Source organism: Grampus griseus (assembly GCF_964374135.1).
Source record: "Grampus griseus genome assembly, chromosome: 7".
In the NCBI taxonomy this organism is placed as follows: domain Eukaryota; kingdom Metazoa; phylum Chordata; class Mammalia; order Artiodactyla; family Delphinidae; genus Grampus; species Grampus griseus.
In genome coordinates, this window is record NC_139001.1 from 19,552,602 (window position 1) to 19,577,327 (window position 24,726).

General features: G+C 55.7%; 1 protein-coding gene across 6 annotated transcripts in view; it reads left to right on the top strand.

Annotated features, from left to right (window-relative positions):
* Window positions 1–24,726, top strand: part of TNS1 (tensin 1) — a 197,724-nt gene that overhangs the window by 84,022 nt on the left and 88,976 nt on the right. For all 6 annotated transcript variants that reach the window (XM_082658097.1, XM_082658098.1, XM_082658101.1 and 3 more), the window contains 6 exons: window positions 11,249–11,290; window positions 12,071–12,121; window positions 18,114–18,163; window positions 20,627–20,798; window positions 23,099–23,149; window positions 24,286–24,408. In XM_082658097.1, the coding sequence (XP_082514223.1) occupies window positions 11,249–11,290; window positions 12,071–12,121; window positions 18,114–18,163; window positions 20,627–20,798; window positions 23,099–23,149; window positions 24,286–24,408 (489 nt within the window). The remainder of the gene's footprint in view (window positions 1–11,248; window positions 11,291–12,070; window positions 12,122–18,113; window positions 18,164–20,626; window positions 20,799–23,098; window positions 23,150–24,285; window positions 24,409–24,726) is intronic.

Genomic DNA, 24,726 nt, shown 5'->3' on the forward strand with positions numbered 1-24,726 from the left:
AGGGGGTGGGAGTGGGGTGCTGTGGGGATGAGGCCAGAGTGCAGGCCTGGTTTGGAACTGCCAGGGAGAAATCCCTCTGGGACTGTGGAGGGACACCGTCGGGGGCGGGTGGGGAGGGGTGGGGTGGCGAGCCTACGTCTCATCATTTCAACCCAACTTCCACTTCACTGCTGAGAACAGAACGTCCTTGGCTGGTCTAGTATGTCTGGGGGTCTCTGGGGTTTAGGGCTCTCCAGGCATAAGCCAGACGCCTGACCCCGGGAGTCTTGTGAACTTTGTTTAGGCGAGGAAGGGTCAGGGGTTGGAACAGGAGGGAATAGGTTGGCATTCTGGCTGGAGGGATTGCAGTCAGATACCAGAAGGGACTCCTGCCTGAGCCAGGCTGTGGAAGCTTCCCACCTCTGTGCCGTGCCCCATCTGGGCAGGGGGACTCTGATCTTCACGGAGGTTGAATCAGCCATCTGCTGGTGGAATGCTTGTGACACCAGGGGTTTCCCCACCTGAGTCAGGACCTGACCCCTCCCAGCAGTGGTCAAAGAGCGAGGGAGTTCCACTACCTCCCTCTGGATCCCGGCTCCCCAGGCCCCGGGTCTGTGGCTGTGGACACATTGCTTAACCTCTCTGGACCTCAGTTTCCCCTCTGCGGGTTGGGAGTTAGTAATAGTACCTACCTTATAAGGCTGTGAGGAAAATGAAAGGAACAGATTAACGCACTGAATTAATCTGTATTCAGAATCCTCCAAGTGGCTGCCCACCACTTGGAGTAAAGGCCCAGGTTCTTCCATGGGTCTACACAACCCTGCACAATAGACAGATTTCCTCTCTGACCTCATCTTCAGAAACTCCCTCGTTCACTCACTCTGCTGTAACTACCTGGCCTTCTTGCTGGTCCTTGAACATACCAGGAAGATGCTGCCTCAGGGCCTTTGCACTTGCAAAGCTTTTCCTGCAGATACTTGCCAGGCTCTTTCCCTCCTTGAGGTCTTTACCCAAGTGTCAGATTTCCCTTCCCCCAGCAACCCTCTCTCCCTTCCCTGCTTTCTTTGCCCCTCAGCATGTGTCACCATCTTACTTGCTTATCTTGTTTAAAAGACTCCCCCCATGTTTAGCATGTGAACTCTATGATGACAAGGGACTTCTGTCCTTTGTGTTCATTGCTGTATCCCCACTGTCTGGCACACAGTAGGTGCTCAATGCATGTTTATGGAGTGGCTGGAAGAAAGGCATTCAGCCAGATGCCCGGCACAGATTAGGTGCTCAATAAATAGGACAGCTGTCCTCTATCCCTTACTGGTGGGCCGTGGGGGCCTATTAGGGGGGCCAGCCTCCAGCTGGAAACTCTGCTGCTGTCCCCGGGGAGGGAAAGTGGCCCAGGGGAAGCCGGGAGAAAGTTTGGCTTCCCCCAGAGAGCACTCAGCACCTGTTTCCTCACGGCAGGCAGGCAGGCAGGCAGGCAGGCAGGCGAGTGCTTTGAGCAGGTTCACAAGGGGCAGGAAAGGGCGGGTTTTATTTTTCCTTCCTTTTCCCTTTGCTGCCTGCCTTCAGCCTCTGTAGGGCTGGTCTCTGGCCTCCCCGCCCCTTCCCTCTTGCTTCACACTGTGTGTCTGTGTGTTTGTCAAGTTTTCTCCATGCCCCCAGCTCTCCCTCTGGCCTTCTCACCCATCTTACTTCAGTCCTACCCCCCTGGGATTGGGACCACTCATCCCTGGGCCTAGGATTTTTGCCAGCCTCTGTGCCCTGCCAGCCAGGGCAGAGTGGCTTAATCTTCAACCCATGTTTTCGTCTTACTTAACAGATGTTGCCCAAGGCCTTGGGTAGAAGGCTGCTAGGGTCACCTCCCTGCTGTGGGGTCCACCGGCGGGGGCGAGATGGAGAGGAGTGAGGGTGTGTTTGCCGTGGACACTCCTGATCCTTGGAAAGTGCTGAAGCAGCTTTTCTCAACTTCTGAAAAATAAGAGTCAAACGGAATTTCCCAAGGGTGATGGCCAAGTGGAGGGGCCACCCCGGTGGGCCAGATAGGAGCCCTTCTGCACGCACGGCCTGGCACCCAGGAGACCTGGGGGTGGGGGGAGAGCCGTGTGGGCACTGCTTCTCGTCCGCAGGCCAGCCCCGTGGCAGATGCTTGAAATGTCCTGTGGAACGAAACCCATTGAGTCGCAGGTGGGGTGGAGAGTCTGCGGTGGGGGAGGTGGATGGGGGATGGGAACGCCAGGTTGGTTTCATCTGTAATAGTAATCAGAGCAATAGCGAAAAGTTAACCCTTGTGTGGAACTTTCTTTGCAGACCTTTGCTGTGAAAGCTGTACAAAAATAAACTCATTTATCCTTCACAGTAATGCAGTGAGGGAGGTGCTGTGATTATCCCAATGTCTCAGATGAGGAACACAGATGAGGCCTAAGGCCACAGAGCTATGTGAAGGGGGCGCTGGGATTTCAGCATGGTCCACACTCGTAACCATAATAATGACAAGCGTGACTGGCTTGCACAGCAGCTGCAGTTTCAGAACCCTTACGCTGACACCGGGCCAACCCGAGCCCACAGTGACTTGTGTGGAGGTCTGGACAGGTGTGAGCCCTTCCTGGGGAGAGGAGCAGAGTGGGGCAGAGAGGAGCAGAAAGGCCAGGGGACTGATTCACAGCCATGCGGCAGTGGCAAGGGCTGGGATCAAGACTGGGGTTTTGGATTCCTGGGCCTGCTTTCTCCCCGAGACCCTCAGTACTTGCTGCTGATGTAAATAACCGATATTGCCAAGTGGGCTCCTCCTGGATTTCTTCTTCTAAACAGTGCCAGCCATGAGCTAGCTTCTCCATTTGCCAGCGGGCCTGGGATTTAGGGGCAGGTCTATCCATCCATCTATCTGCCATCCATCCTACCAAGAAACATCTCCTGAACGCCTGCCTTGTGCCAGGACTGTTCTCATGCTGGGGCTGCAAGGTTCCTTTCTGCTGAGTGCCAGGGCTTCTGGAAGGCAGGTGGAGATGCAGTAGGCACAGAGCCGTAGGAGTGAGAGGACTGGAGGCCATCTAGTCAAATCCTGCTCTTTCCCAGCAGAGGAGACTGAGGCCCTGGGATTTTTTTTTTGCTCTAATTCATTTCAAAAATTATGGTAAAATACACATAACATAAAAATTACCATCTTAACCATTTTTGAGTGCACAGTCAGTGGATTAAATACATCCATTTCATTGCACAGAGACCACCAACATCCACCTCCAGAAGGCTTTTCATCTTGTAAAACAAAAAACTCTGCACCCATTAAATAATAACTCCCCAGTCCCTGCTAACCACCATTCTACTTTCTGTCTCTGTGAATCTGACTACTCAAGTACCTCATGTAAGTGGATTCATACAATATTTGTCCTTTTGTGACTGTCTTATTACACCTAGCATAAAGTCCTCAAGGTTCACCCACCCACGTTGTAGCATGTGTCAGAATGTCCTTCCTTTTTAAGGCTGAATAATATTCCAAAGTGTGTATATACCACATTTTACGGATTCATTCATCTGTCAGTGGACACCTGGGTTATTTCCGTGTTTTAGTTACTGTGAATGATGCTGCTGTGAACATGGGTGTGTAAATATCTCTTCGAGTCCCTGCTTTCAGTTACTTTGCGTATATACTCAAAAGTTGAACTGCTGGATTATATAGTAATTCTGTTTCTGATTTTTTTGGAGGAACATACTGTTTCCCACAGCGGCTGTACCATCTTATATTCCCACCAGTAGCGCACAGAAGTTCTAATTTCTCCACATCTTTGCGAAAACGCTCTTCTTTTCTCTTGTCTTGTCTTCTCTCCTCTCCTCTTCTTTTTCTTTTCTTTTTTCTTTTTTTCTTTTTTTTATAGTAGCCATCCTAATGGTTGTGATGTGGTGGTCCTGAGATTTTCAGATGACTTTCTCAAGGTGCCCCTGGGGCGAGGAGGCATCACGCTGCCTCATGGAAGAAGAGAAGGGAGCAGAGAAGCACGTGGAGCCCCGCAGCCTGGCGCTGCCATCTGGCTCTCCATCAGGGAGAGTGGCCAAAAGTTGCTTTAGTTCATTCAAACTCCCAGCCCTGATGCATTTCATCCGAGGGCACTGAGGTGGCCATGGGTGGCCATCTTTGGGAGATTCTGGAAAATGGAACAATGCCAGGAGAAATGAGCCCGAGAGAGTCTTGATTCCAAGAGCGATGAGGGAGGTTGGAAGTCCACTTTGTGCACCACCTAGACTGCTTAGTCTGGAGAGGGAGAACACGGGCCGGTGCAGAATGGGAGAGAGAGCGTCTTGAAGGACAAGCTGGCTTCCTTTCTGTTGCTCTCCGAAGTAGAACCTCGTAGGTGGAGGGTCTCATAAAGAGGGGGAGACTTGGATGTAAAGAAGAGCTTTCTAACACCTAAAAAGGCCCATTGGGGCTGTCTAAGGGAGTTGCTGTCACTGGAACACATACTCACTGACGCCTATTAGGGTGCAGTTGGGAGTTTCCCTCCCTGGGGGAAGCTTAGGTAGAAGTCCTCAGGGTCCACTGAGGTCCCGCCCTTAAGCTGGGCTGAGAAGGGACATGGTCCCCGAAGGTCAAGGCATCTATGAATGTGCTTACCACCTCCCCTTTGACCCCCACTGGGAGAGGCCCCAGTTGGGTGAAGGGCCCTGCCCTCCAGGGACCCTGCTCAGTGTGGGAGAGAGAGAGAGAACCCTACGGTGGAAATGAATTAGTGCCCTCCTCGGGGGTTCTGACTGGAGGCGGCTTTGGGGCCCAGGGTGGGCTGCAGTCCGTCAGTGCTGCGCTGGTTGAGGAAGTCTGCCTGCTGTTCCAAGTCCAGGTTAAGATTTGAGCCAATGGAAGAGAGGAGGGAAGGAGAGAGGGCCTTCCAGAAGGTGGCAGGGCTGGAACAGAGAAGGGGTAGGGCCTTGGTGCAAATGACCAAGCCTGATGGGGGCCACAGCAAATCCAGTGCCCTCGCTGGGGGTATGAGGGGCCAGGCAATCTTGTATCACCTTGGTGGGCCTGGCTGGGGTGCCTGTGGGAAGGGCCTGAGTGTGGGAATGGAGGCGGGAGTAGTGTGGCATGGTGGTGGGGAGTGATGAGATGGGAGCAGAGTCTGCAGGTAGGGGAGGGGGGAAGGCAGTGGAGTCTACCTGAGGAAGAGGCGGCCAGATAAGGGAGGAATCCAGAAGCCAGGTTGGGGAACTTGAACTTGACGAGCCAAACACTAAGGGCCATTGTGGGTCCTTGAGTGGGGAAGTGGCCCAAAGCAGGCTTTGAGAGTGGGAGTCTGCTGCCAGCGGTGGGTGTGGCTCGCTGGAGAGGCGGCTGCCAGGAGGAGGGCTGGGTAGACCAGACACGAGGCCGGCCGGTGCAGGTGCTCAGCATGGGGTGGAGGATTTGTGCAAGGGCGGTCAGAGGGGCGTGGAGGAAGGGCCTGGGGAGGCACAGACTCTGAGTGCCCCGGCAGAGAGGGAGGAGAACAGCATCCTCGGGGAGGGGAGCCTGGCAGGAGGGTGTGAGAAATATTCCAGCAGGACAGGGTGGGGTGAGGGAGGGAGTCCGCAGTTGCCTAGCCTCAGCAACCTGGAGTCGGGTGCTGGGTCCCTCAGGGTGAATTGTGGGGGGCCCTGAGGACAGGAGTGGGCTTGCCCAGTCCCCTCCCTGGGGGTGCAGGGAAAATCAGGAGTCATGTTCCATTTAATCACATCCAGCCTGTTCTTTTACTCTGGTGGCCTTGGCCTGCCTGGGAGAGGATGTGGCCCCTGGAGCGACTTCCCCCAAACACTCACGGGACCTGGGCTGCCGGAGCCCTCTCTCGAGCCCCTTGCGCTCCGTGTTGAAGCTTTCCCTTCCGGGGATGCTGGGAAATAACATGGGGCAAGGGGCTGACCTGCGCCCACGTGGAGCTCGCCAACCTCCCCGGAAACTCAGTTTTTCCACGTTCAGAGTGCTTCCCTGCTGCCTCTGCTGTGTGTTTTTGCTGTTACCAAGGTGCTGGTCCCCCGACTGGCTGTGGGGTCTGCTATGTGCCCTCCCAGCCACGCCCCCTCTAAGTGCCCTGTTAATGGTGCTTCCCTGCCCTTCCCTTTGGCTTTCAGTTCCCTCTCTTCATCTGCTTCGGGTTCTATTTTGAGAACGAGTGAGCCTAGAATATCGTGCTCTGGGTGCTGGGGCTGAGGACATCCCAGCCCGCACCCCCCGCCCCCCCCCCCCCCCCGCCCTCACCTCCTTTGCCAGCTCCCTTCCCCTCTTGACAGGCCGGCAGCACCGGCCCTGACCTCACAGTCTGTCTGTCCAGTGGCAGTAGATGTGATGTCATGGGGTCTTTTTGTCCTGAAAAACTGCCCGGATTCCAGGCCTCCCAGGGGGCAAGAGTGGAGAGAGCTGGAGGGGTGGAAGGAGGGAGGGTGTGAGGAATTTCTGGACGGAATGTTCCTCTGGAGGCTGAGTCCGCATTCTGCGCCCCCCTCCCCCCAGTCCAGGGCTTGGGCACCTCCCCCCACCCGCTATGTCCCTCTGCCTTTTCCTTCCTCCAAAACAGCAGCCCACAGATACATTTTTTTCCCAGCTCACCCTCCCTGCAGGCCGCCGAAATGTCCTGCTGCGTGAACCTCCAGGCAGTCATCCCAGCCACCTCGGCCTCTGCAGACCGGCCCCCCCTCAGGCCCACACTGCTGGGGGTGGGTAAACGCATGGAGAGGGCATGCATGTCTTTTTTTGGAAAAAGAAACCTCCCAAAACTTGAGGAAAGGATGTGCAGCTTCCCTTATCCACACTGTGGTTCACAGCCCCTCACATTCAGGAAGTTCTCTCTGATGTCTGGTCCCAGTCTCTCCTATTGCAGCCCGTTTCCTCCTCTTCCTCTGGAAGTGCATTGAAGAAACCTTTTCCTCCTGAGGACCTGAGACAATTAGTCTTTAAGCCGCAGAAAGCTTGTTCCCAACGGGAGGGCAGTTGATTAGGAAGGAGTAAGAGGAACTGAATGAAGATTATGGCCAGGGGGGAGAGACAGAGCATGAGGGGATGTAAAGAGTGGCATTCAGATAGCAGCTGTCCTTATCTACAGGCTGTGTGACGTTGGCCAGGTTATTTAATCTCTCGGGCCCTCAGTTTCCTCACCTGTAAAATGGGGTAATGCTTGCCTTGTGAGCATTGGTTATGAGGAATAATGATCATGAAAGCCAGGAGCCCAGTGTTAAGCCCAAGGCATCATTAGTACCTGCTGAGTAATTGCTGTTACTGCAGTAATGTTAGGAAAATGCACCTCCAGACCAGGGCCGGGAAGAGGTAAGGCAAGTGAGGCACCTGGGGTGCACAATTGGAGAAGGTCTTGCTCTCAGCGTTGTGCATCCTGAGACTAAATGCCTCCTTACGTTTTCTGCCCTAAGAGCCTCACTCCAGTCCTTCCCTTGCTCCCGACTCCCGGGTTTGAGGCCCCAGAGCAGAGTGGTCACAGATAGCAAGACCTGGCCGTCGAGTGGCACTAGGTCTAAGCTCTGCCACCTGCTCCTGAGCTGGGTTCGAGTCGTCCTGCTTGGGAGCAAGAGGCGTTCTGGAAGACCCCTGGTGGGGCAGTGATTTGGCCACCCTCAGCTTTGGAAAGCCAGGGTTCGTTTTGGGATTGGGCAGGGGGAGGGGCCAGGTGGGGGAGGGGCCATCCCTGTCGGGGCTCCCTCTGCTTCATCCTTCTACAGCTGAGTCTGAGGAAGAAGGAAGAGCAGAGTCCACCAACTAAGAGGCAAGAGCTAACCCTGCCTGCAGGCTGGCTGGGGATCAGGGTGAGGGGCAGTGGGTGAGCTCAGTGATGGGCTTTATAAAACCTGGGTGCCCACCTGAGTCCTGCCATGCATCTCACTGTGAGAGGCTGGGCGAGTCATACCCGCACCTCTCTGTACCTCAGTTTCCCCATCTGTGAAATGGGGAGGGAGGAGATGGTGTCTGAGGAGTGGTGTGCAAAGATGGTGTGTGTGTGTATGTTTCCGAGCTAACGGTAGGGTGACAGCCGAGGCTTAGTGGGTCTCTGCCAACCACTGGAACTCTGGGGCTGTGGCCTCCGGAGACCACAGCCCTGATGGCCTGGGAGCTTTCCCTAGTATACCCAAGCTTCCCTGCAGGGCCTAGGGCAGGGGCAGCCTCAGGGGAGAACACCCACGCCCACCCCGCCCCGTGATGAGTTCCCTTGGCTTTTTCATTCCCAGCAGCCCCAGAGCTGGCAGCGCATGGAAAGCAGAGAAGCAGGACTTCAATCCCAGGAGGACTGGGGTGGAAGGGAGGGGTGGGGAGCGCAGCATGCCTGCTGGGCCGTGTTTGCAAACACTGCAGGAAAACACTGGGTGTTGAGGTTGGAAAGCGTTTTTGGAAATTTCTAGCTCCTCAGAAGGCCTCTCCACTGGTACGCTGAAGGCAGGCGTCTGGTGGCTGGCCCTGTGGCTGGCCTCCAGCTGGTGTGGGGAAGGGCTGGGAGCAGAGGGGCTGGTGCTCAGATGGTTGCTGGCAGGGAGAGAAGTTTCTCGTGCCCTGCTGAGGCCTGTGGTTTCTAAAGTTGACTCCCTGGTCTGCATTGTGTCAGACCCAGGAGGGATGGGGCAGGAGGGTCAAGGTGGGGCAAGGTGGGGCAGGGTGGGCTGGGAGAGGGCCCGGCCTTGCACCTGTGCAGTCGGAGCTGATAAATAACAGCTCACATTTATTGAGAGCTTCCTAAGTGGCAGGCCCCGTTCTAAGTGACTCATCTCATTTGCTTCTCACAAAAGAGGACCATGCCTTCCCGCTGAAGAGCAGCGAGGACAGGGTGACCTGCTTGAGGTCACAGAGTCAGTAGCAGAGAGAGTCAGGACGTGGCCCAGCCGTCTGCTGCCAATGCTGTCAGACTAGACCAGCGGTTTTCAAAGTGTCATCCTCAGACCTGGAAACCTGTTAGAGATGCACATCCTTGAGTCCCTCTCTAGGCTACTGGATCCGACCCTCTGGGGAGGGCCCAGCCACCCGTGTGTCCGTCAGCAGCCCTCCAGGTGATTGGGAGGCACACTGAAGTTTGAGACCCCCGGCTCTCACTCTGCTGTGCCCCGTCGGGGTCTCTTGGGAGGCTCTTCAGGGCCTGTCATGGGCCTGGGGCAGGTGCTCTTGTCTCTGGTTGCTCCGTCCCACCCCATTTCTGAACCTTCTGACCCCCCCAGTCAGGGAGGGGGATTATATAGACTGTGAAGAGGGAGGGCTTTGGAACTGGGAGGTCTGGGTTCAGAGGCAGTCCTGTTGTGTAGGCTGCACGCAGAAGGTCCCTGTGATCTGCGCTCCAAGCCTTCTCCCCACAGAAAGCCAGAGCAGCTCAGAGCGGGGGCAGTTGGCCCGTTCTGCCCAGCCCATGGTCTCCACATGAGCATTACAGAGCCCTGGACCAGAAGAGATGGGCGGAGGCTCAGAGGGCTGGGGCAGGCTGGCACTGCTGCAGAGGGCTCCCCTGGGTGGGGCCGGGTGGCGGTTGGAGGCTGAGCGGAGACCCTGGTCCTGATTGTTAGGCAGCTCCTAGAGCTCAGTCTGGGGAAGGGATCCCGGGGGATTTCCTGTGGGCTCATTTGCCTCCTGCCCGGTGGCCTGTGGCTCAGGAATGGGGTTCTGGGGGCTGGCTAGGTGAGGATTAGGGCTGGGCTGGGGGGGACAGAATGTGGCCTCTTGACTCCCCCTGCAGAGCCATCCTCAGACTCCGGGTGGGCCCACCTAGTGGGCTGGGAGGGGCTGGCTGATACGACGTTCCTGGACTCTGTCTTCCCTCAACCCTCCCAAGTTGCCTTGACCCTGAACTACACAGGGGGTTTCACCCACCTGGAAAGAAGTTTTGGCCTCAGTCTCTTGTCTCCCAGGCAGTAGGGGGAAAGTCTGGGCGTTTTTAGAAAGAGCGCTACTGCCTTCAGCTCAGCCCACTTCCTTCCTCCATCCCTATCTTGGCCCAGTTCTCCTCCCAGATGCCAGAACATTTCAGAGGTCATTCTATCCACTCCCCTGTCTTCAGACATGAACAGCTCACCCTCAGGTCCCGGGATGGGGTTGGGGCAGGTGCTTCCTATTCAGAGACCTACTGTCTAAACCTGGTCCACAGTCATCTCAGCATAGGCTTGTTTCCGTGACCTTGACGTTCATGTCCATGTCCATCTGTGTGATTCAAGGGCCCCTCTAACCACATCACTGAGTTGGAAATGGAGCCCTGGAGACCGTGGTCAGGAGGTGGCCCTGGAATGGGGAGTTTCTCTCTCATTATGGGGGAGTCCAAGGAGCCCGCGTTTCAGGATGCCTTTAGTAGGAAGTTGGTCCGCGCAAGGGAAGGACGGCACCAGGGTGAGGGACAGGATCAGTCCCCGGGTGTTTATTGACGGCTCGCTACACGTACGGCACAGTCTCCGGCCCGAGGGCTATGGCAACTCAGTTGGTAAAAACGCTGCTTTGAATCTGTTTCGGAGGCAGGTGGGATAAGAATCACAAATAAAAATAAAACAAGAGTTGGGGAATTAGACATATTCCCACAATGAGATTATTCACACGCTGAGGACCAGATAAGTAGCTCAGACAGTAAGGCTTACTGGAGTTCTGAGGTGGGAGAGAGAGAGCCCTTTGCTGGGGTGTTCAGGGAGGGCTTCATGGAGGAGGAGAGCTAGTAAGAAAAGAGGAGAAGCTGCTTCGCAAACAAAAGCCCGGATGTGGGAATAGCAAGGGGTCTGGATGGAAGAGTTTTGGGGTAAGGAAATTGAGGTCTGCAAGGGGGCAGGGCCAAAGGTGGGGATGGCCCTTGAAAGCCCACCGAAGCATGAAGCCTCTGGCAGGCCTGGTATCTGCGGCTGCTGTGGTTTCACACAGCATGAAGTGTAGAGACCCAAGATGGGGTTCCAACCCTTTTGTCCCCCTTAGTAGTCAGTGGCTTTGGTCCACTCATCAAACTTCTCCTTATTTGTAAAGTGGGGCTCAAAGGCAGTAATAGTACTTACCTCACTGGGTTCTTGTGAATAAATGAAGCGGCTGGTGTAGGCACACACGCCTGGCAGGTAGGAGCAAGAGTCACTTACTCGCTCCTCGTTCCTTTTTGAGGGGTCGGTGACTGTCGGAGTTAGGGGCCTTAGTGAGTTTTGTCAAGCTGGATGGTTCTAGGACCAATAGGATAATATGTCTGAGTCTTGGGTTGGCACCATCGGTGCTGTCTCAGGAGGCCTGCCCATCACGGCCACCAGCCCCGGGGAGAGAGCCAACCTGGGGATGTTTGCCCTGAGGCCTCATGCTGTTTTCTCCCTCTGCCCACAGCCCGTCAACACTGAAACTGCTCCAAAGAATGTAGTGGACACGGTGAGTGACAGCAGGTAGGGCAGGGTGAGCGCCTGGGGAGGCCGGGAAAGCATAAGGAAGACTGGGGGGAAAGTGAACGGATGTGTTTGAGGACACCCTTCTGGAGTAGATTTGGGGAACTTGGGGGAAGGACGGAGACATGGGTGGCACTGAAAGCTGGATATCGGAGCATCCCCTTGTGTGTTCAGAAATGGATTGCTGGGGAACTAGGCAGACAGGGAGGGAGAAGCCCGTGGTTAAACGTGGGCTTCTTTATTAGATATGTAGAATGTGAGAAAGCCAGGCAGATCTTTCCAAACACGTCTTTCTGACTCAGCAGACAGACGATTTCCTCAAGGCTGCGTGGAGGAGGAAGGGAAGGAAGTGGGTGGGTCGTGTGGTGGGGAAACCGAGGCTGGCAGCTGAGAGGCGTCTCCTGGCAACGGCCGGCATGGAGTGGTGGGCTCAGAGATGGAGGACTTGGGTTCACCTCCCAACTCCTCCAAGGTTCTATTTGTGAGACTGTAGCAAGTCCTGAGCCTATCTGTGCCTCAGTTTTCTCATCTGCAGAAATGGGAATAATAATATCTCCCCCAGGAGAGACACAAATGAGAGGATATGGTTGGCTCTGAAGGGCCGTTAGTGGACAAAGAAATGCTACACAAACAACCAAGCCCCCTCCCAGACCCTTCCGCCAAGCCCTCACCCCCACCACTGCCACATCCAGCAGATGGAAGACCTGGCACCTTTCGACGTCTTTCCTCGACTGCCCTCTCTGACTGCCTTTTTTTTTGTCTCCAGGGAGAAGGAGCCTTCCGGGGTGGAAACACGCGGAAAAGCCTTGAGGAAGATGTAAGTATTCGGAAGGGAAGGAGGAAGGTGCGGCAAGTCCCTGGGGTGCGGGGGATGGGGGAGGCGGACGATGCCTAACACCTGTCTTGTTTGGTGGGCGTCCCTCGCAGCCTCTGTAGAATAGCTCTTCTCAATTCCGGAGTGGGGAGAGGGGCTGGGAGGGTGAGCAGGCCCCATGACTTAGACACTGGGCCTTAGTCTTGGCTTCAGCCTCCAGCCCAGCTGGATCTAGAGTTGGTTTGCCCGTCACTGAGGCAGACCTTAGTGCTGCAGGGCGGGGATGGAGGGGAGCAGAGGCTGCTGTGCGAGGCCTCGCTGGGTGGTGAGCGGTCACCAGGGCAGCGGCCAGGGGAATGGGCAACACTGCAGCAAGAGGGACTAGGGGCAGAGATGAAGAGGGACTCCTGGGCTCTTGGAGGGTCATCAGCCCCTGGGGAATCGCAGGCTCTGCTTCTTCAGAGGGAGAAGCCTTTGAAAATGGGCTAAGTGCCATTGATTCAGGAGGGAGCAGGAACATGGGCTGGTTGGTCTCATGGGCTCCTCCTGCCCTGCTGGAGGGCGATGGGCAAATTCCTTAAGTGGAAGGACCCCAGGGAAGGGAAGAGGGGCTCTCCTGGGACCCTGCTTTGAGCCGAACTCGTGCCTGGGCTTGTCCTCACACCACCCCAGGGGCAGATGCCCAGCAACATCGGACCTTTCTCTTTTTTCCCTGCCCTTCTCTGACAATTTGCCCCTCTGCTGGCCTCTCCATCCTTGCCCGCCCTGATCTGCAGAGGAACAGGGAGTGGTTTTGGCGGTTGGCATGGGGGAGCTGTTGATGGCATGAGGCCCTATCATCTGACAGCTGCCTGACCCATGGCGGGGAGGGCCTTGGAGGGAGGCGCTGGGCTGCTGCAGGCAGCACACTTCTGCGGTGAGCCCACCACCTCCGTCACATTGCCCTGGGCCAGCCCCGCAAGGCCAGCCCGGCAAGGTGGAGGTGTCCCCCGGGCCACACAGGGCCCCGCCAGGAAGAGCAGAAACATGCCTCTCAAGTTAATGGGCAAGGCTCTGTTCAAGGTACGCGCGGGTCCTATGGGCGTGGAGTACACATGCTGGGATGGACCCTTGTCCGAGTTTGTGATGTTTCTGGGGCTGGGGTACAGGGGAGAAAGTAATTTTCTTGTGTGCCTGCTACTAAAAGTTAACTAACTTAATGCACACAAAAGGTATACTATGTGCTCAATAAATGTTAACCGGTCTTATTACTGTTATTTTGGCTAAGGACCAGGAACTGGGCTGGGTATATATTTTGTGTGTGTGTGTGGTCGTGCTGTGCAGCATGTGGGATCTTAGTTCCTCCACTAGGGATCAAACCCATGCCCCCTGAAGTGGCAGCGTGGAGTCTTAACCACTGGACCACCAGGGAAGTCCCCATTGGCTCGGTATTTTTTGATCCCCGTGACATCCCGCTATGGCAGATGCTGTGGCCCCATTTTATAGGTGAGGAAACAGAGGCTTGGAGGGGCTCACTGACTCAATGAATGTCTTCTCCATCCCATCCTGGGACTGCTGCCTGGATCTGGTGTTTCCAGGGCTCCCAACCCTTGGCCAGGGGACAGCGCGATGGTGTGTGAACCAAGCCTTTTAGCCAATGGTCTGGACACTCTTATGAGCCGAGTCCTTAGAGCAGTTGCTCCCCACAACTCCAGCCTGGGCCAGACAGATCCTACAAGGTAAGGCTGCAGCAAGAGAGAGTGAAGTTAGACATCATGGAGAACTTTTTGATGCAAGGGTATGTATGACCTTGGTCCTGGAGAAGAAAGAGGTTGCCGCTTAGTTGGAATGAGAGGTTTTTTAGAAGAAAGTTCTGTTGATCTGGGATGAAAGTGTGTGTGTCTGTGCGTGCCGGGGTGGGTAAGGGTGGCGTCTTGCCTGGATATGGGAGAAGGGACAAGATGAGTTTGGGTCTAGTTAGTTTAGTTAAAGGAGTCCATGAAAGGCTAAGCAAGTGAGCAGATGGCAGAATGGCACGAGTACTGCAAAGGAAGAGAGAAAACCTAATTCTTGAGGATCCCAGACACCTGTCCCAGGTTGAGTGACTTCAGGGTCCCCTCCCCAGCCTCTGGGCTCTCCTGCAGTCTGCCTCGGGTGAGGAGACCCGTTTCCGGAGCGGCATGGTTGCTGCCCTGGGCCTGCTGCTGTGATAATGTGCCTGTTTGTTGAGCTGTTTTCCTGTCTCTGGCCCGCAGCCCAGGACTCACAGGGCAGGAATGGCTGTTTTCCTCCAACGGGGTTGGTGTGTTGCAGAGTTTGTGGATGATGTGCTGTGTCGCACTTTGTTTTGGAAAAATCCAGGCGGGTGGGCAGGAAGGAGAGAGGAAGGGGTGTGGCTGGAGGGGCTGGTGTGGAGGGGAGGGGGTTGGCCACAGCCCCCAGAGGAGTCATAGGGGTGGGGAAGGGCCCCTGACGTAGATTGGTCACCAATCTCTGCCTGCCTGACATGGCCCCTGGTGTTGCTTCCAGACCCTCCTCCCAACTGTGCCCCCTGGGGACGTGGGCTCCGGAAACAGCTTTTCTTTTGGTCCAGAGCTGTTGTGTTTGGTCTATGAACCTCAAAGGAAGGCAGGACTCTTCCCACACAGTCGTTGCTCCAAACCAACCCCACCCAGGTCCTCGGGTTCCCACTCTTGCTACATGGCGGGGAAGAAGGCAAAAAACGGAGCCAAGGGTCATAGATCTTGAGCTGCCATGGAGCATCTATCTGAGCGGTGGGCTGCAGCTTCCGCCTGCAGTGAGGACCAAAGCCAACAGAGTTGGCCGAATCTGTAGCAGGAAGGGTGAGGGTTAGATACCAGGAGGAACTGCCTGATAGTAAGAGAAGTAAGACACTGTTTGAGGAAGGCTGTGGAATTTCCTTTCACAGTGTCCTTTAAGCAAAGGAGAGACTGTGTTTTGGTGATGACGATAGGGGAGAGATCTTGGTGCCTAGGGAGTTGGATCAAAAGTCCTATTATTGATCTATGTCTTGGGTGGAGCAGGGAAGAAGTTCAGAGCCTGTGGGTAAAGGACTCTGACAGCCCCAGAGAGGAAAGGAATGGAATTACAGGCAGACAGAGAGCTTCTTTTTCTTTATAAAATAAAGCGTTTAGAGTACTCTTTGTAAAGCCCTCTGGTAGTTTTTCCTGGAGGCTCCAAGTGGAGCAGGTATATCACACAAGACTGTGCTGTACCCATTTTACAGATTGGTCAGTGAGACCAAGCGACTGCTTCTTACACTGGCTTCGTGGATGAGTATCTTCCTTCGTAGAATGTAAGCTCTCTGAGGTCAGGGAACTCACGCACAGCCGGTGGCCCTCAGTGAAGTTCACTGAATGAGACAATGCACGTGACGTTGGGGAGCAGAGAGGACAGCCTCCCTCTTGAAAACGGCCTGTGTGATTAGGCAGCTGGCGAAGGTGCCCCGTCTCTAGCCCTGCATGTGGGAGGTCACTGTGTTTCCTGGAGCGTTAAATTGTGTTGCTCACATGCTCCGCCCCCTCCCCCGACCCATTTCTGGTTCTCCGGTTCTCCTTGTGACTCTTTCCACCAACCCTCAGACGTGTTACCTGTGCACGTCTGCTTTCTGCCAGTGAGTGTCACATGCCCCCAAACTTTGCGGAAAACAGGAAGCACTGTCAGTTAGAGGGCAGCCCAGTGATTCATCAGGGGATGACTGTCCAGCTGTTCGTCCCTGTCCTCTGGGCTGGGGTCACTGTCCAGGGCAGTTTCCTCCCCTGCCACCCCTTCCCCCACCCCCACCCCACAAGCCTGGCGGAGCAGAGCCGGCTTGGACTTTGTCTTATCACCTCTGGAGGCAGTATGGCCAGACTCTGCTGGGGCCAAGTTTTTATTTATCTTTCCTGGTTTTTTGGGGTGGGGAGGCTGAGGAATGTGGAGTGTTGTAACATTGGGGAGGGGGGGTGGAGAAGCGAGCGGGAGCTGGCTCTCCTGCCCTGTCCATGCCTCTCGCCCCTGTGCCCGTGGCAGCTCCCCTGGCTCCCCTCGGCTCCGCGGTCCCCCTGCCAAGCCTGTCTCAATATCCCATTGTCTCTCTGAGCTCCCTGGGCCTGGCCCCGTGTTCCTGGCCACACCTCCAGCCTTGGCTATGGTTGTGGCTTCCAGTTGTTAGAAGCAGCGGTGCAGCCTCCTCCAAACATGGCTGTGGGTCAGCAGTGGATGGAACCCGAGGGGCTATTTATAGCAGGGTGGCCCTGGGGCCTGGAGCAGGGCCTAGGGCCTGGGGAGATTCAGCAGCTCCTCATGAGGGACCAGCGAAATGGAGACGGATGAAGTGTTGGGTTTCTGCGTTCCTCCGAGTGGGTAGTTTTGGAACAGCCTGGTTCGGGTCTTGAAAACCAAACACAACTCAACCCCTCCTTACTGCCCCCGCCTTCGCACCCCCCAGCTCCCCAAGCCTGACTCATGCAAACCCAAGTCCTCAGGGCCAGGAGAGCTGGGGAGACAGAGAAACTTTCCACCCTGACAGCCCCCCTTGGCTGTTTCCTCCTCCTGCTGCCTCCAAGGCTGAGCTGTTCAGAGCTGGGCGGCGGCCCAGGCAGAGGGGACTCTGGCCGCAGCCTTCTTACAGGAGGCTGGGTGGAGGGTCCTCCTCTTAGCGGGGCTGCCCTGACTTTGGGCTCAGCTGGGAGCTGGGCCTCAGAGCCCCCCCACCCCTGCCTCGTAGGCGCTGCGGGGCCTGGAGAGGGCTGAAGGGGGCTCCTCTTCTTGGGACCCCAGTGGTCCAGCCCGAAATCTGAGGTGAATCTTGCTGGTCATCTGTTTCTCCTCTCCTTGGTGGATTGTGGTTCCGTCTCCTCCAAGAGGTAGATGCAAATTGGTGGTCAGGAAAGGCCGGTTTTGGGGAGGCTCAGGGATGTTTGGACGGTGCCAGTGGGCTCAGAGGGCTCTGGCTGGGCCTGGGAATGTGCAGGTTGCACGTCCGGTTCTGCATCGAGCGAGACGGCTGAAAGGATGGTGGCAGCTGGTGACGCAGGGTTTTGCTTTACTGTAGGGGTGAATGTTTGGCTGTATCGCTAACTACCCTTTTAATTGCACTTGATGTAATAATGGTAAGAGCGTGTAAGCGCCTTATATGCATAATTCCCTTTAATCTTCAAGCAATACCGTAAGGATTGTTCCGTCTCACTGGTGACATTATAGAGGCTCAGAGCGTTAAGTAATGCAAGGCTGCCCGGCAGGATGCTGTGGGACTCTGATCCTGCACTTTCGTCACCGTGCTGCTGGGTTGCCCTGGGATGTTTTGGACACCGACTTGGGTCCATTTGCCTAATTTTGTACAAGTCGACAACCCTGGAGATGGGAATGGGTGAGGGGGGTAACAGACATGGACAGTGCATCCTTCGGAGCACGATTTGCTGCCTAGCCCTGGGTGGTGCACACCGTGCCTGGCCGCTTCTTGTCTCAAAACTTGGTTGAATGAGCCGGTGTTGCTGCTTTAAAGGAGGGGAATGTGGGCAGCTGGTGGTCAGAGGAGAAATGTTCAGAGCTGGACAGAGCGGGGCCGGTGCTCTCATCTTTCCTTCTTTCATGGTTGCCACCTCTATTCTCCACGTGGGGTCACGATTCTGACGTCCAGCGAATCCAGGTGAAATGCGTTTCCATCGGTTTAGTAACTTTTATTGAGTGTGTACTCAGCCACATGGCAACAGCCCAGGCGTGGTGCATTTCTCAGCATTTGGGATTTCTCCCTCGCCCAAGGAAAGAGAGCCTTTCCCCTTGGGGGCTCGCAGGCACACTGGCGCGCTCATGTGGGATTGGCATTGATCGCTTTTGGCTTTGAGTTGCTGTGTTGCTGGGCTTTAGGGTGCCTGGGCTGGAATGTTGGCAGAGGCAGGAGAAGGGAATCTGTGTTTCCGCGTGGCCCTGACAGCTCGCGTGGACAGCTCTCTGCTGTCCTCCTGCCATCCAGCCGGCCACCGCCCTAATGCTGCTTCTCTCCTCTCTTTCCCAGAGCTCCACCAGAGTCACGCCAAGTGTCCAGCCCGATCCCCAGCCCATCAGGTATGCCTGGGCTATGGGGGACGCAGTGGGTGCAGGCAGTGAGGTCACTGTGGGTGTTCCCAGCAAGTCATGCCTCTGGGTCTCCGAGACCAAAGTCACAAAGCACGTGATAGGGAGCACGGGCGGACGTGGAAGCCACAGAGAGAGGATGCAGGCAGATGCCAGTGGGAAACTCAAAAGTTTTAGCTTGAAGCCAGTGCTTGAGCTGGATTCTTCATTTACCTGCATGATCTCATCTAGTCCTTGCAACAACCCTGCAAGGTAAGTATTTTATTCCCATTTTGCAGATGAAGAAACTGAGTCTCAGGGAGGTGAGGCGATTCGTGAAAGGTCACACAACCACTAAGAGGCAGCACTGGGTTTGCATTCAGGACCGGCTGGCGCTGGTGCCTGTGCTAGATCCCGTTCTTCTCCACAGGCAGAGGTTTCTGTTGTTGGAGGGTCACTTATAAAAGGAAGGTTCTCTATCTGGCTGAGCTGGTGGGGGCTGGGGGAAGGGGATGCACAGGGGACTTTGCTCATCCAGAGTCTCTCTTTTTTTTTTTTTTTTTTGCGGTACGCGGGCCTCTCACTGTTGTGGCCTCTCCCGTGCGGAGCACAGGCTCCGGACACGCAGGCTCAGCGGCCATGGCTCACGGGCCCAGGCACTCCGTGGCATTTTGGATCTTCCCGGACCGGGGCACGACCCCACGTCCCCTGCATCGGCAGGCGGACTCTCAACCACTGCGCCACCAGGGAAGCCCCAGAGTCTCTTTTCCCTGGGTCCAGGTTCTCTGGTTTTTTGGCTTGGGCCCTTGCCTCTCTGACTCCCCCCTCGCCCCTGAGGCTCCTGAGATGAGTGAGAATCTGGCCCCAGGGATATGGACCACCAGTCAGAGAGGGTCTGGTGTGGGTGGGTTGTAGTCCAGCTGCCAGCTGTCCACAGAGACTGGCGGGGTCCTTTAGAGTATCCCCTCCTCCCCTACAGATGAGAATCACCTTGGGGTGGGTGGGTGCAGAGTGCGATGCTGAGGTTGTCCAGGTGGTGGTGCTGTTCTGCCTTGAGTAGGAGCCCCACCCCCAAAGGCTGCAGGACAGGGAAAGACCCGGACTCAGAGGCCAAATTCAAAGCGGGCTCCCAGCGCACTGGCCCCTCTGCTACTTGGTCCCTGTCATTGCCACCACAGAGAAGCTGTATGTCACCCTTGGCTCTCCTGTTTCCAAGCCCCGTCTACACAGTTGGGCTCGGAGCTAACCGTGGTGGAGATCTGTATTCTGTCCGGTTTCTTGGTGTCCCGGGGCTGTACCCCCATGTCACCCCATCACTTTGAAACACCCCATGGTATTCCTCCCGCTGCCCCTCCAGTCCCAACTTTACCCCACAGAAGTGAAGGGTTATCAACATGAACTGTGAGTTGCCCACCTTGGGTAGAGAAGGGAAGCAGGACCCTAGGAGGCTGGGATGATGGGATAAGAAGGGGAGGGTGTGAGGTGACCCCAGAAACTACAGGTGGGCCTCAGAATGGAATGCCAGTGTCCTGAGACCCATTTCCCCTTCCCATCAGCTCCCCAGTGGGCACCCTGGACCCTCCTTTGGAAGAGCAGTTGGGTGAGGTGTAAAGGTGTGAGAACCCACCTCCCCTCACCTGGTGCCCAGCCCAGGGGGCTCCCCACCTCTCTGAGGAGCTCAGGTGGCACTGGGATGTCTGGGGATCACCTGCCGCTGCAGCAGCCCCCTCTGCTTCCTGAGCCCTTAGAAATCAGGGAGGTCACTGGTAGGAAGCAGCCCTGCGGGGCAGTGGGAGCTGCCAGAGGTGGGGAGAGAGCCAGGGAAAAAGGGCAGGAGCTGTCCTGCCTCTGGGGAGGGCTGGAATGTGTGCTGTGGTCTGGCTTACCTGGAGCCCAGGTGAGCATGTCACCTGAGCTGCCCCTGCTCCTGAGGGGCCTCCCCGCCCACTCCACAGCTCAGAGCAAGGGGAGGGCAGCAGAAGGCTAGCTCCAGGATGTGAGAGGACCCAGTTCAGGCTCTCCTTCCTCTTCCGGAGCCGTCCAGGGATCCTTCGAGAAACTTCTGCCAGACCAGGCGGCCACAGTATATTAGGAGGCTGAGCTGGACTCCCGGGCCCTGGCTGGTTCCGGCCCTGGCTCTGACCTCTGACCTCTGGGATCACAGGTTGAAGGCCATGCCGACAGGATTGATGCGCACCTAGGATTGGTGTCATCGCTCTTTGGCTCGGAAATGGCCTGAGATCCTTGCCAGCTCCTGCCCAGCTCTGTTATCCCCGGCGCTCCCAGACTGGGCTTGTGGGCTGCATTGGCCTTGCCAGGGGAAGGCTCTGGCTTTGGCTCTGGGTCAGGGGGCAGCCAAGCCCCCTGGGTTAGATTTGGGGGCCACGTATAGTGTGTACGGGGTTTAGATCCCTGGACCTTGTCCTGGGGGCCTGGATTCTGATCAGGACCCGCCTCTGCCTACTGTCTCCCCAGAAACATGAGTGTGAGCCGGGCCGCGGAGGACAGCTGTGAGCTGGACCTGGTGTATGTCACTGAGAGGATCATCGCCGTCTCCTTCCCCAGCACAGCCAATGAGGAGAACTTCCGGAGCAACCTCCGTGAGGTGGCCCAGATGCTCAAGTCCAAACATGGAGGCAACTACCTGGTGAGGATGGGGCCCCTTGCCCGCTGGCCCAGTGCCCCGTCCTTTCTGCTTGCCACCTCCTCCTGCTGGTGTCTTGTCCCACCTGCCCCTGAGCCAGCTGTTCCTCTTCTCTCCCTGCACCTGCCCTTGGCCCTAAGGAGTGTCTCTGCAGCTGGGATGCGGCATCTGGAGCCAAGTCGTGTGTGTGTGTGTGTGTGTGTGTGTGTGTGTGTGTGTGTGTGTGTGTGTGGTTTGTATGTTTGTGTGTACGTGTGGGTACGCGCATGTGCGTGTGGGTGTACGTACGTGTGTTGACCAGGAGGAGAGAATAACGGGAAAAGCTCATGTTATTGAGCCCTGGTGATAAGCCAGGCCCTGTTCTAACTCCTTTTCACATATTTGACACCACGACAGTCCTAGGAAGCAGGTTTTTCGAGAACACAGAGAGGTGGGGTGTTTGTCTAAGGTCACAGAGTCAGGAAGTGGCAGAGGTGTCATACTGTCTGTGCTGCTGAGCAGTCTTAGGGCAGAGTTGTGGCAGAGTGTGTCTTGAGAGACCTGGTGTTGCTGACACCGGGATCATACCTGGCACAGGAGGATCTCCTAACCAGTGTGGAGGAAGTCCCCTCCACCCCCCACCATGGTCTCTAATGTCAGAAGGGCTGCCCTGGGGGATTGGATCTATCCTGGCCTCATAGGAGCGCTCAGGCCTGCTTTACAGGGAGGTACTTGTGGCCTGGACCCACAGATTGGACAGACCATCATGAGGGGCTGCCCTGGGAGGTCTGAGCACAGGTGGGGTGTAGGGACTGTATTAGGTCCCTAGGGCTAATGTAACAAATTACCACGAATTAGGTGGCTTAAAACAACAAAATTAATTTTTTCACAGTCTGGAAGCTAGAAGTCCAAATCAAGGTGTCAGTGGGGCCATGCTCTCTCCGAATCCCGCAGGGGAGAGTCCTGCCTTGCCTCTTCCTGTCTTCTGGTGGCTCCCGGCAGTCTAGTGCCTCCTTGGCTTGTAGTAGCCTTGCTCTAGTCTCTACTTCTGTCATCATGTGACCTTCCTTCTTTCCTGTGTCCGTGTGGCCTCTCCTCTTCTTATAAGGACACCAGTCATTGGATTTGGGGCCCACCCTGAATCCAGGATGATCTCATCTCCAGATCCTTGACTATTTACATCAGCAAAGGACCTATTTCCAAATAAAGTCACATTCTGAAGTTCCACGTCGATGTGAATTTTTGTGGGATACCATTCAGTCCTCCACAGAGACCCATCCGTCAGCTATGTTGGGCGTTGTTAAGAGTCTGGCATTAAACATCGGAATGTTCTGGGTTGGAATGCTGCTGTGCTCTCACCAACTATCTGATCTTGGCACTTAGCCTCATTAAGCCTTAGGATCCCCATCTGTAAAATGGGTCTACTTACCTCTATGGTTGTGGAGAGAATTAAGGCAGGTGGTAGATGTAAAGTCCTTAGTGCGGCCTGGCAGGCTGTGGACACTGTAACACTGAAGTGTTAACCATTGTTAATGGCATAAAGTGTGTTCCTTTACGGCCTCAAGAGTGGACCAGAAGCTATCTGAGATCCTGCCCTATTTCAGGAGCCCAGGATTCCATGGGTTTTTGCTGCATCCTGCCCGTTCCAGACCCTGCAGTCCTCTTCTCTCCCCAGGCGACATCACAGGGGTCCTGAGTTTCCCAGACCATGAGGTGGATGTGGGGAGTTCTGCACGCCTCTTTCAGAGGTGGAGAAGGGAATCCAGAGGTTGGGGGATTCCCGTGGGATGTGGTCAGGTGTTGGGGGGTGTCTTCTGGGAGAGGGGTGTCAGGGGTCTGAGAGGGCTGACCCAGCACAGTTTGCACCCTCCTATGGAGGGCGTCCGACCATGGAGCAGTTACATCTTCGTGCGGTGAGCTTCTGAAGTCGACCTGTGAAGAGGAAACCAGAGATGGCCAAATGCTTATCGTTTGACACTACTGAATTTCCATTCAGTGTGGAGAGATGCCCACCTTGGGGGTGGCATGTGGGACCTGAGACAGGTTCTGTCCCCTTCTCGTCTTCAGTTCAGGATGTCCGCTCATCCAGGGGAGTGGCTGGGCATGTACATACTTGTTTCTGTCTCCCTCTTTATCCTGAGAACCTGTAGTTGAGTTCCTGTCCATCCGTGTGTATCTGGTAGGACTCCATGTATGGTCATGTAGGTAGAGTTTCCAGGAGGGAAGAGAGAGAGAGAGAGAGAGAGAGAGAGAGAGGGAGAGAGAGAGAGAGAGAGAGAGATAGGGCCAACCTTCTCACAATCTCTTCCTTTTCCTCCTTCTAGCTTTTCAACCTCTCTGAGCGGAGACCTGACATCACGAAGCTCCACGCCAAGGTGAGTCCATGGCTGTTTGGGGTGGGGAGGGATTCTCCCTGCCTGGAAGAGGGAACAGGGGGCTCCCTTCCTCTGAGGTTCCCACATTAGAATCTTGGGGGAAAGTGCGATGACAGTTTGCAAAGCCTGTTCAGACTTACAGTGCCATCTTCTATTTGGAAAATAGAAAATAATATATTTATTGTTTCTGTAATACGAATTACAGAAAGCAAAGCTCAATGCAGTGATTTCCACCAAGGTCTGCCACCTGTGGTGCACACAGAGTGTCTGGGGTGGGGCTGGAGCTGTGAGATTTTGAGTCTTATTGAAAAGTATTCTGGATTTAAACCAGCTGGGAATCACCACCGTAGACCCTCCTACAGCCAACTTTCTTTCACTTGCTGTTCAGTGTGCTGTGTGTGGGCTTTGCGTGCCCATCTGCTCCGGCCCCTGGATTATGGTGCCTGTCGCTGTGTGACCTTGAGCGGGTGGCAGACTTCTCTGGGCCTCAGTTTCCACCTCTGAAAGTGGACGGGCTGGATTAGATGTGCTCTCTGGGCCCCTCCGAGCACAGATTTTCTTTTACTTTAAAGTTTTGTGAGTTAAGAAAGGTTTGAAGGAGCCTGATGACTGCTCTTCAGATCTGCTCTCTGTCTCGCTCAGGCCTCCTTCGGCTGGCCTGAAAACTTGATGGTTTGTGTGTCCAGGGCCTGGAAAAGAGCCGTGAACAGGCTTCACCTTTCCTTCTTCCTCCCTGAGCCAGATCTCAGGGTTATCTGTGGGAGGAGAGCTGGGGCACAATGCTGGAGGCTCCCAGCACATTTTAAGGTCACAGTCATACGGAAGGGACCTGGGGCCCTCGGCTCTAAGCCTCTGCTTTATGCACAATCAGAAACGGGGGCTGGCGAAGGGGCTGTGGCTGGCCTGAGGCCCACAGGGAGCCAGTGTCAGAACCCAGGGTCGGTAGGCCTGGGTCAGTGTCCTTTGCCTCCACACCCCTGCCTTCCAGAGTGTTGATGTGCAGGGCAGGAACTGAGGCCCCGCTGCTGGTGGCATCGCTGTGGGGCTGGCGCGTGGCATGTGTGGGCACCTCCCTACCTCCCCGCCCGTTGACTCTCTGGACTTCTGCCGCTTCTCACTCATGGCTTGGGCCACAGGTACTGGAATTTGGCTGGCCCGACCTCCACACCCCAGCCCTGGAGAAGATCTGCAGTGTCTGCAAGGCCATGGACACTTGGCTCAACGCAGATCCCCACAATGTTGTCGTTTTACACAACAAGGTCAGAGCGGGGCTGCAGGATGTCTGTGTGTGTGTGTGTGTGTGTGTGTGTGCGTGTTCATGCCCATGCACGGATATATTCTTGGATGAGTGTATGCACCTGCCCGTATCACTGGATTGTGTGAGCGTGCAAGTTTGTTTTTGTGTGTGCTCTCCTTCTTGGGGATAATCGATTCTGTCTGGGGTGCACCCCCAGGAAGTGGAGGTACCAGCCCGTGGGTCACTCAGGTGTGGTGGACGATCATCTGTGTTTCTTCTTTTTGAGACTCACCCCCCATCCGCTTCCTCCCTCCTCCGATTCTCCCTGAGAACCCGCCCC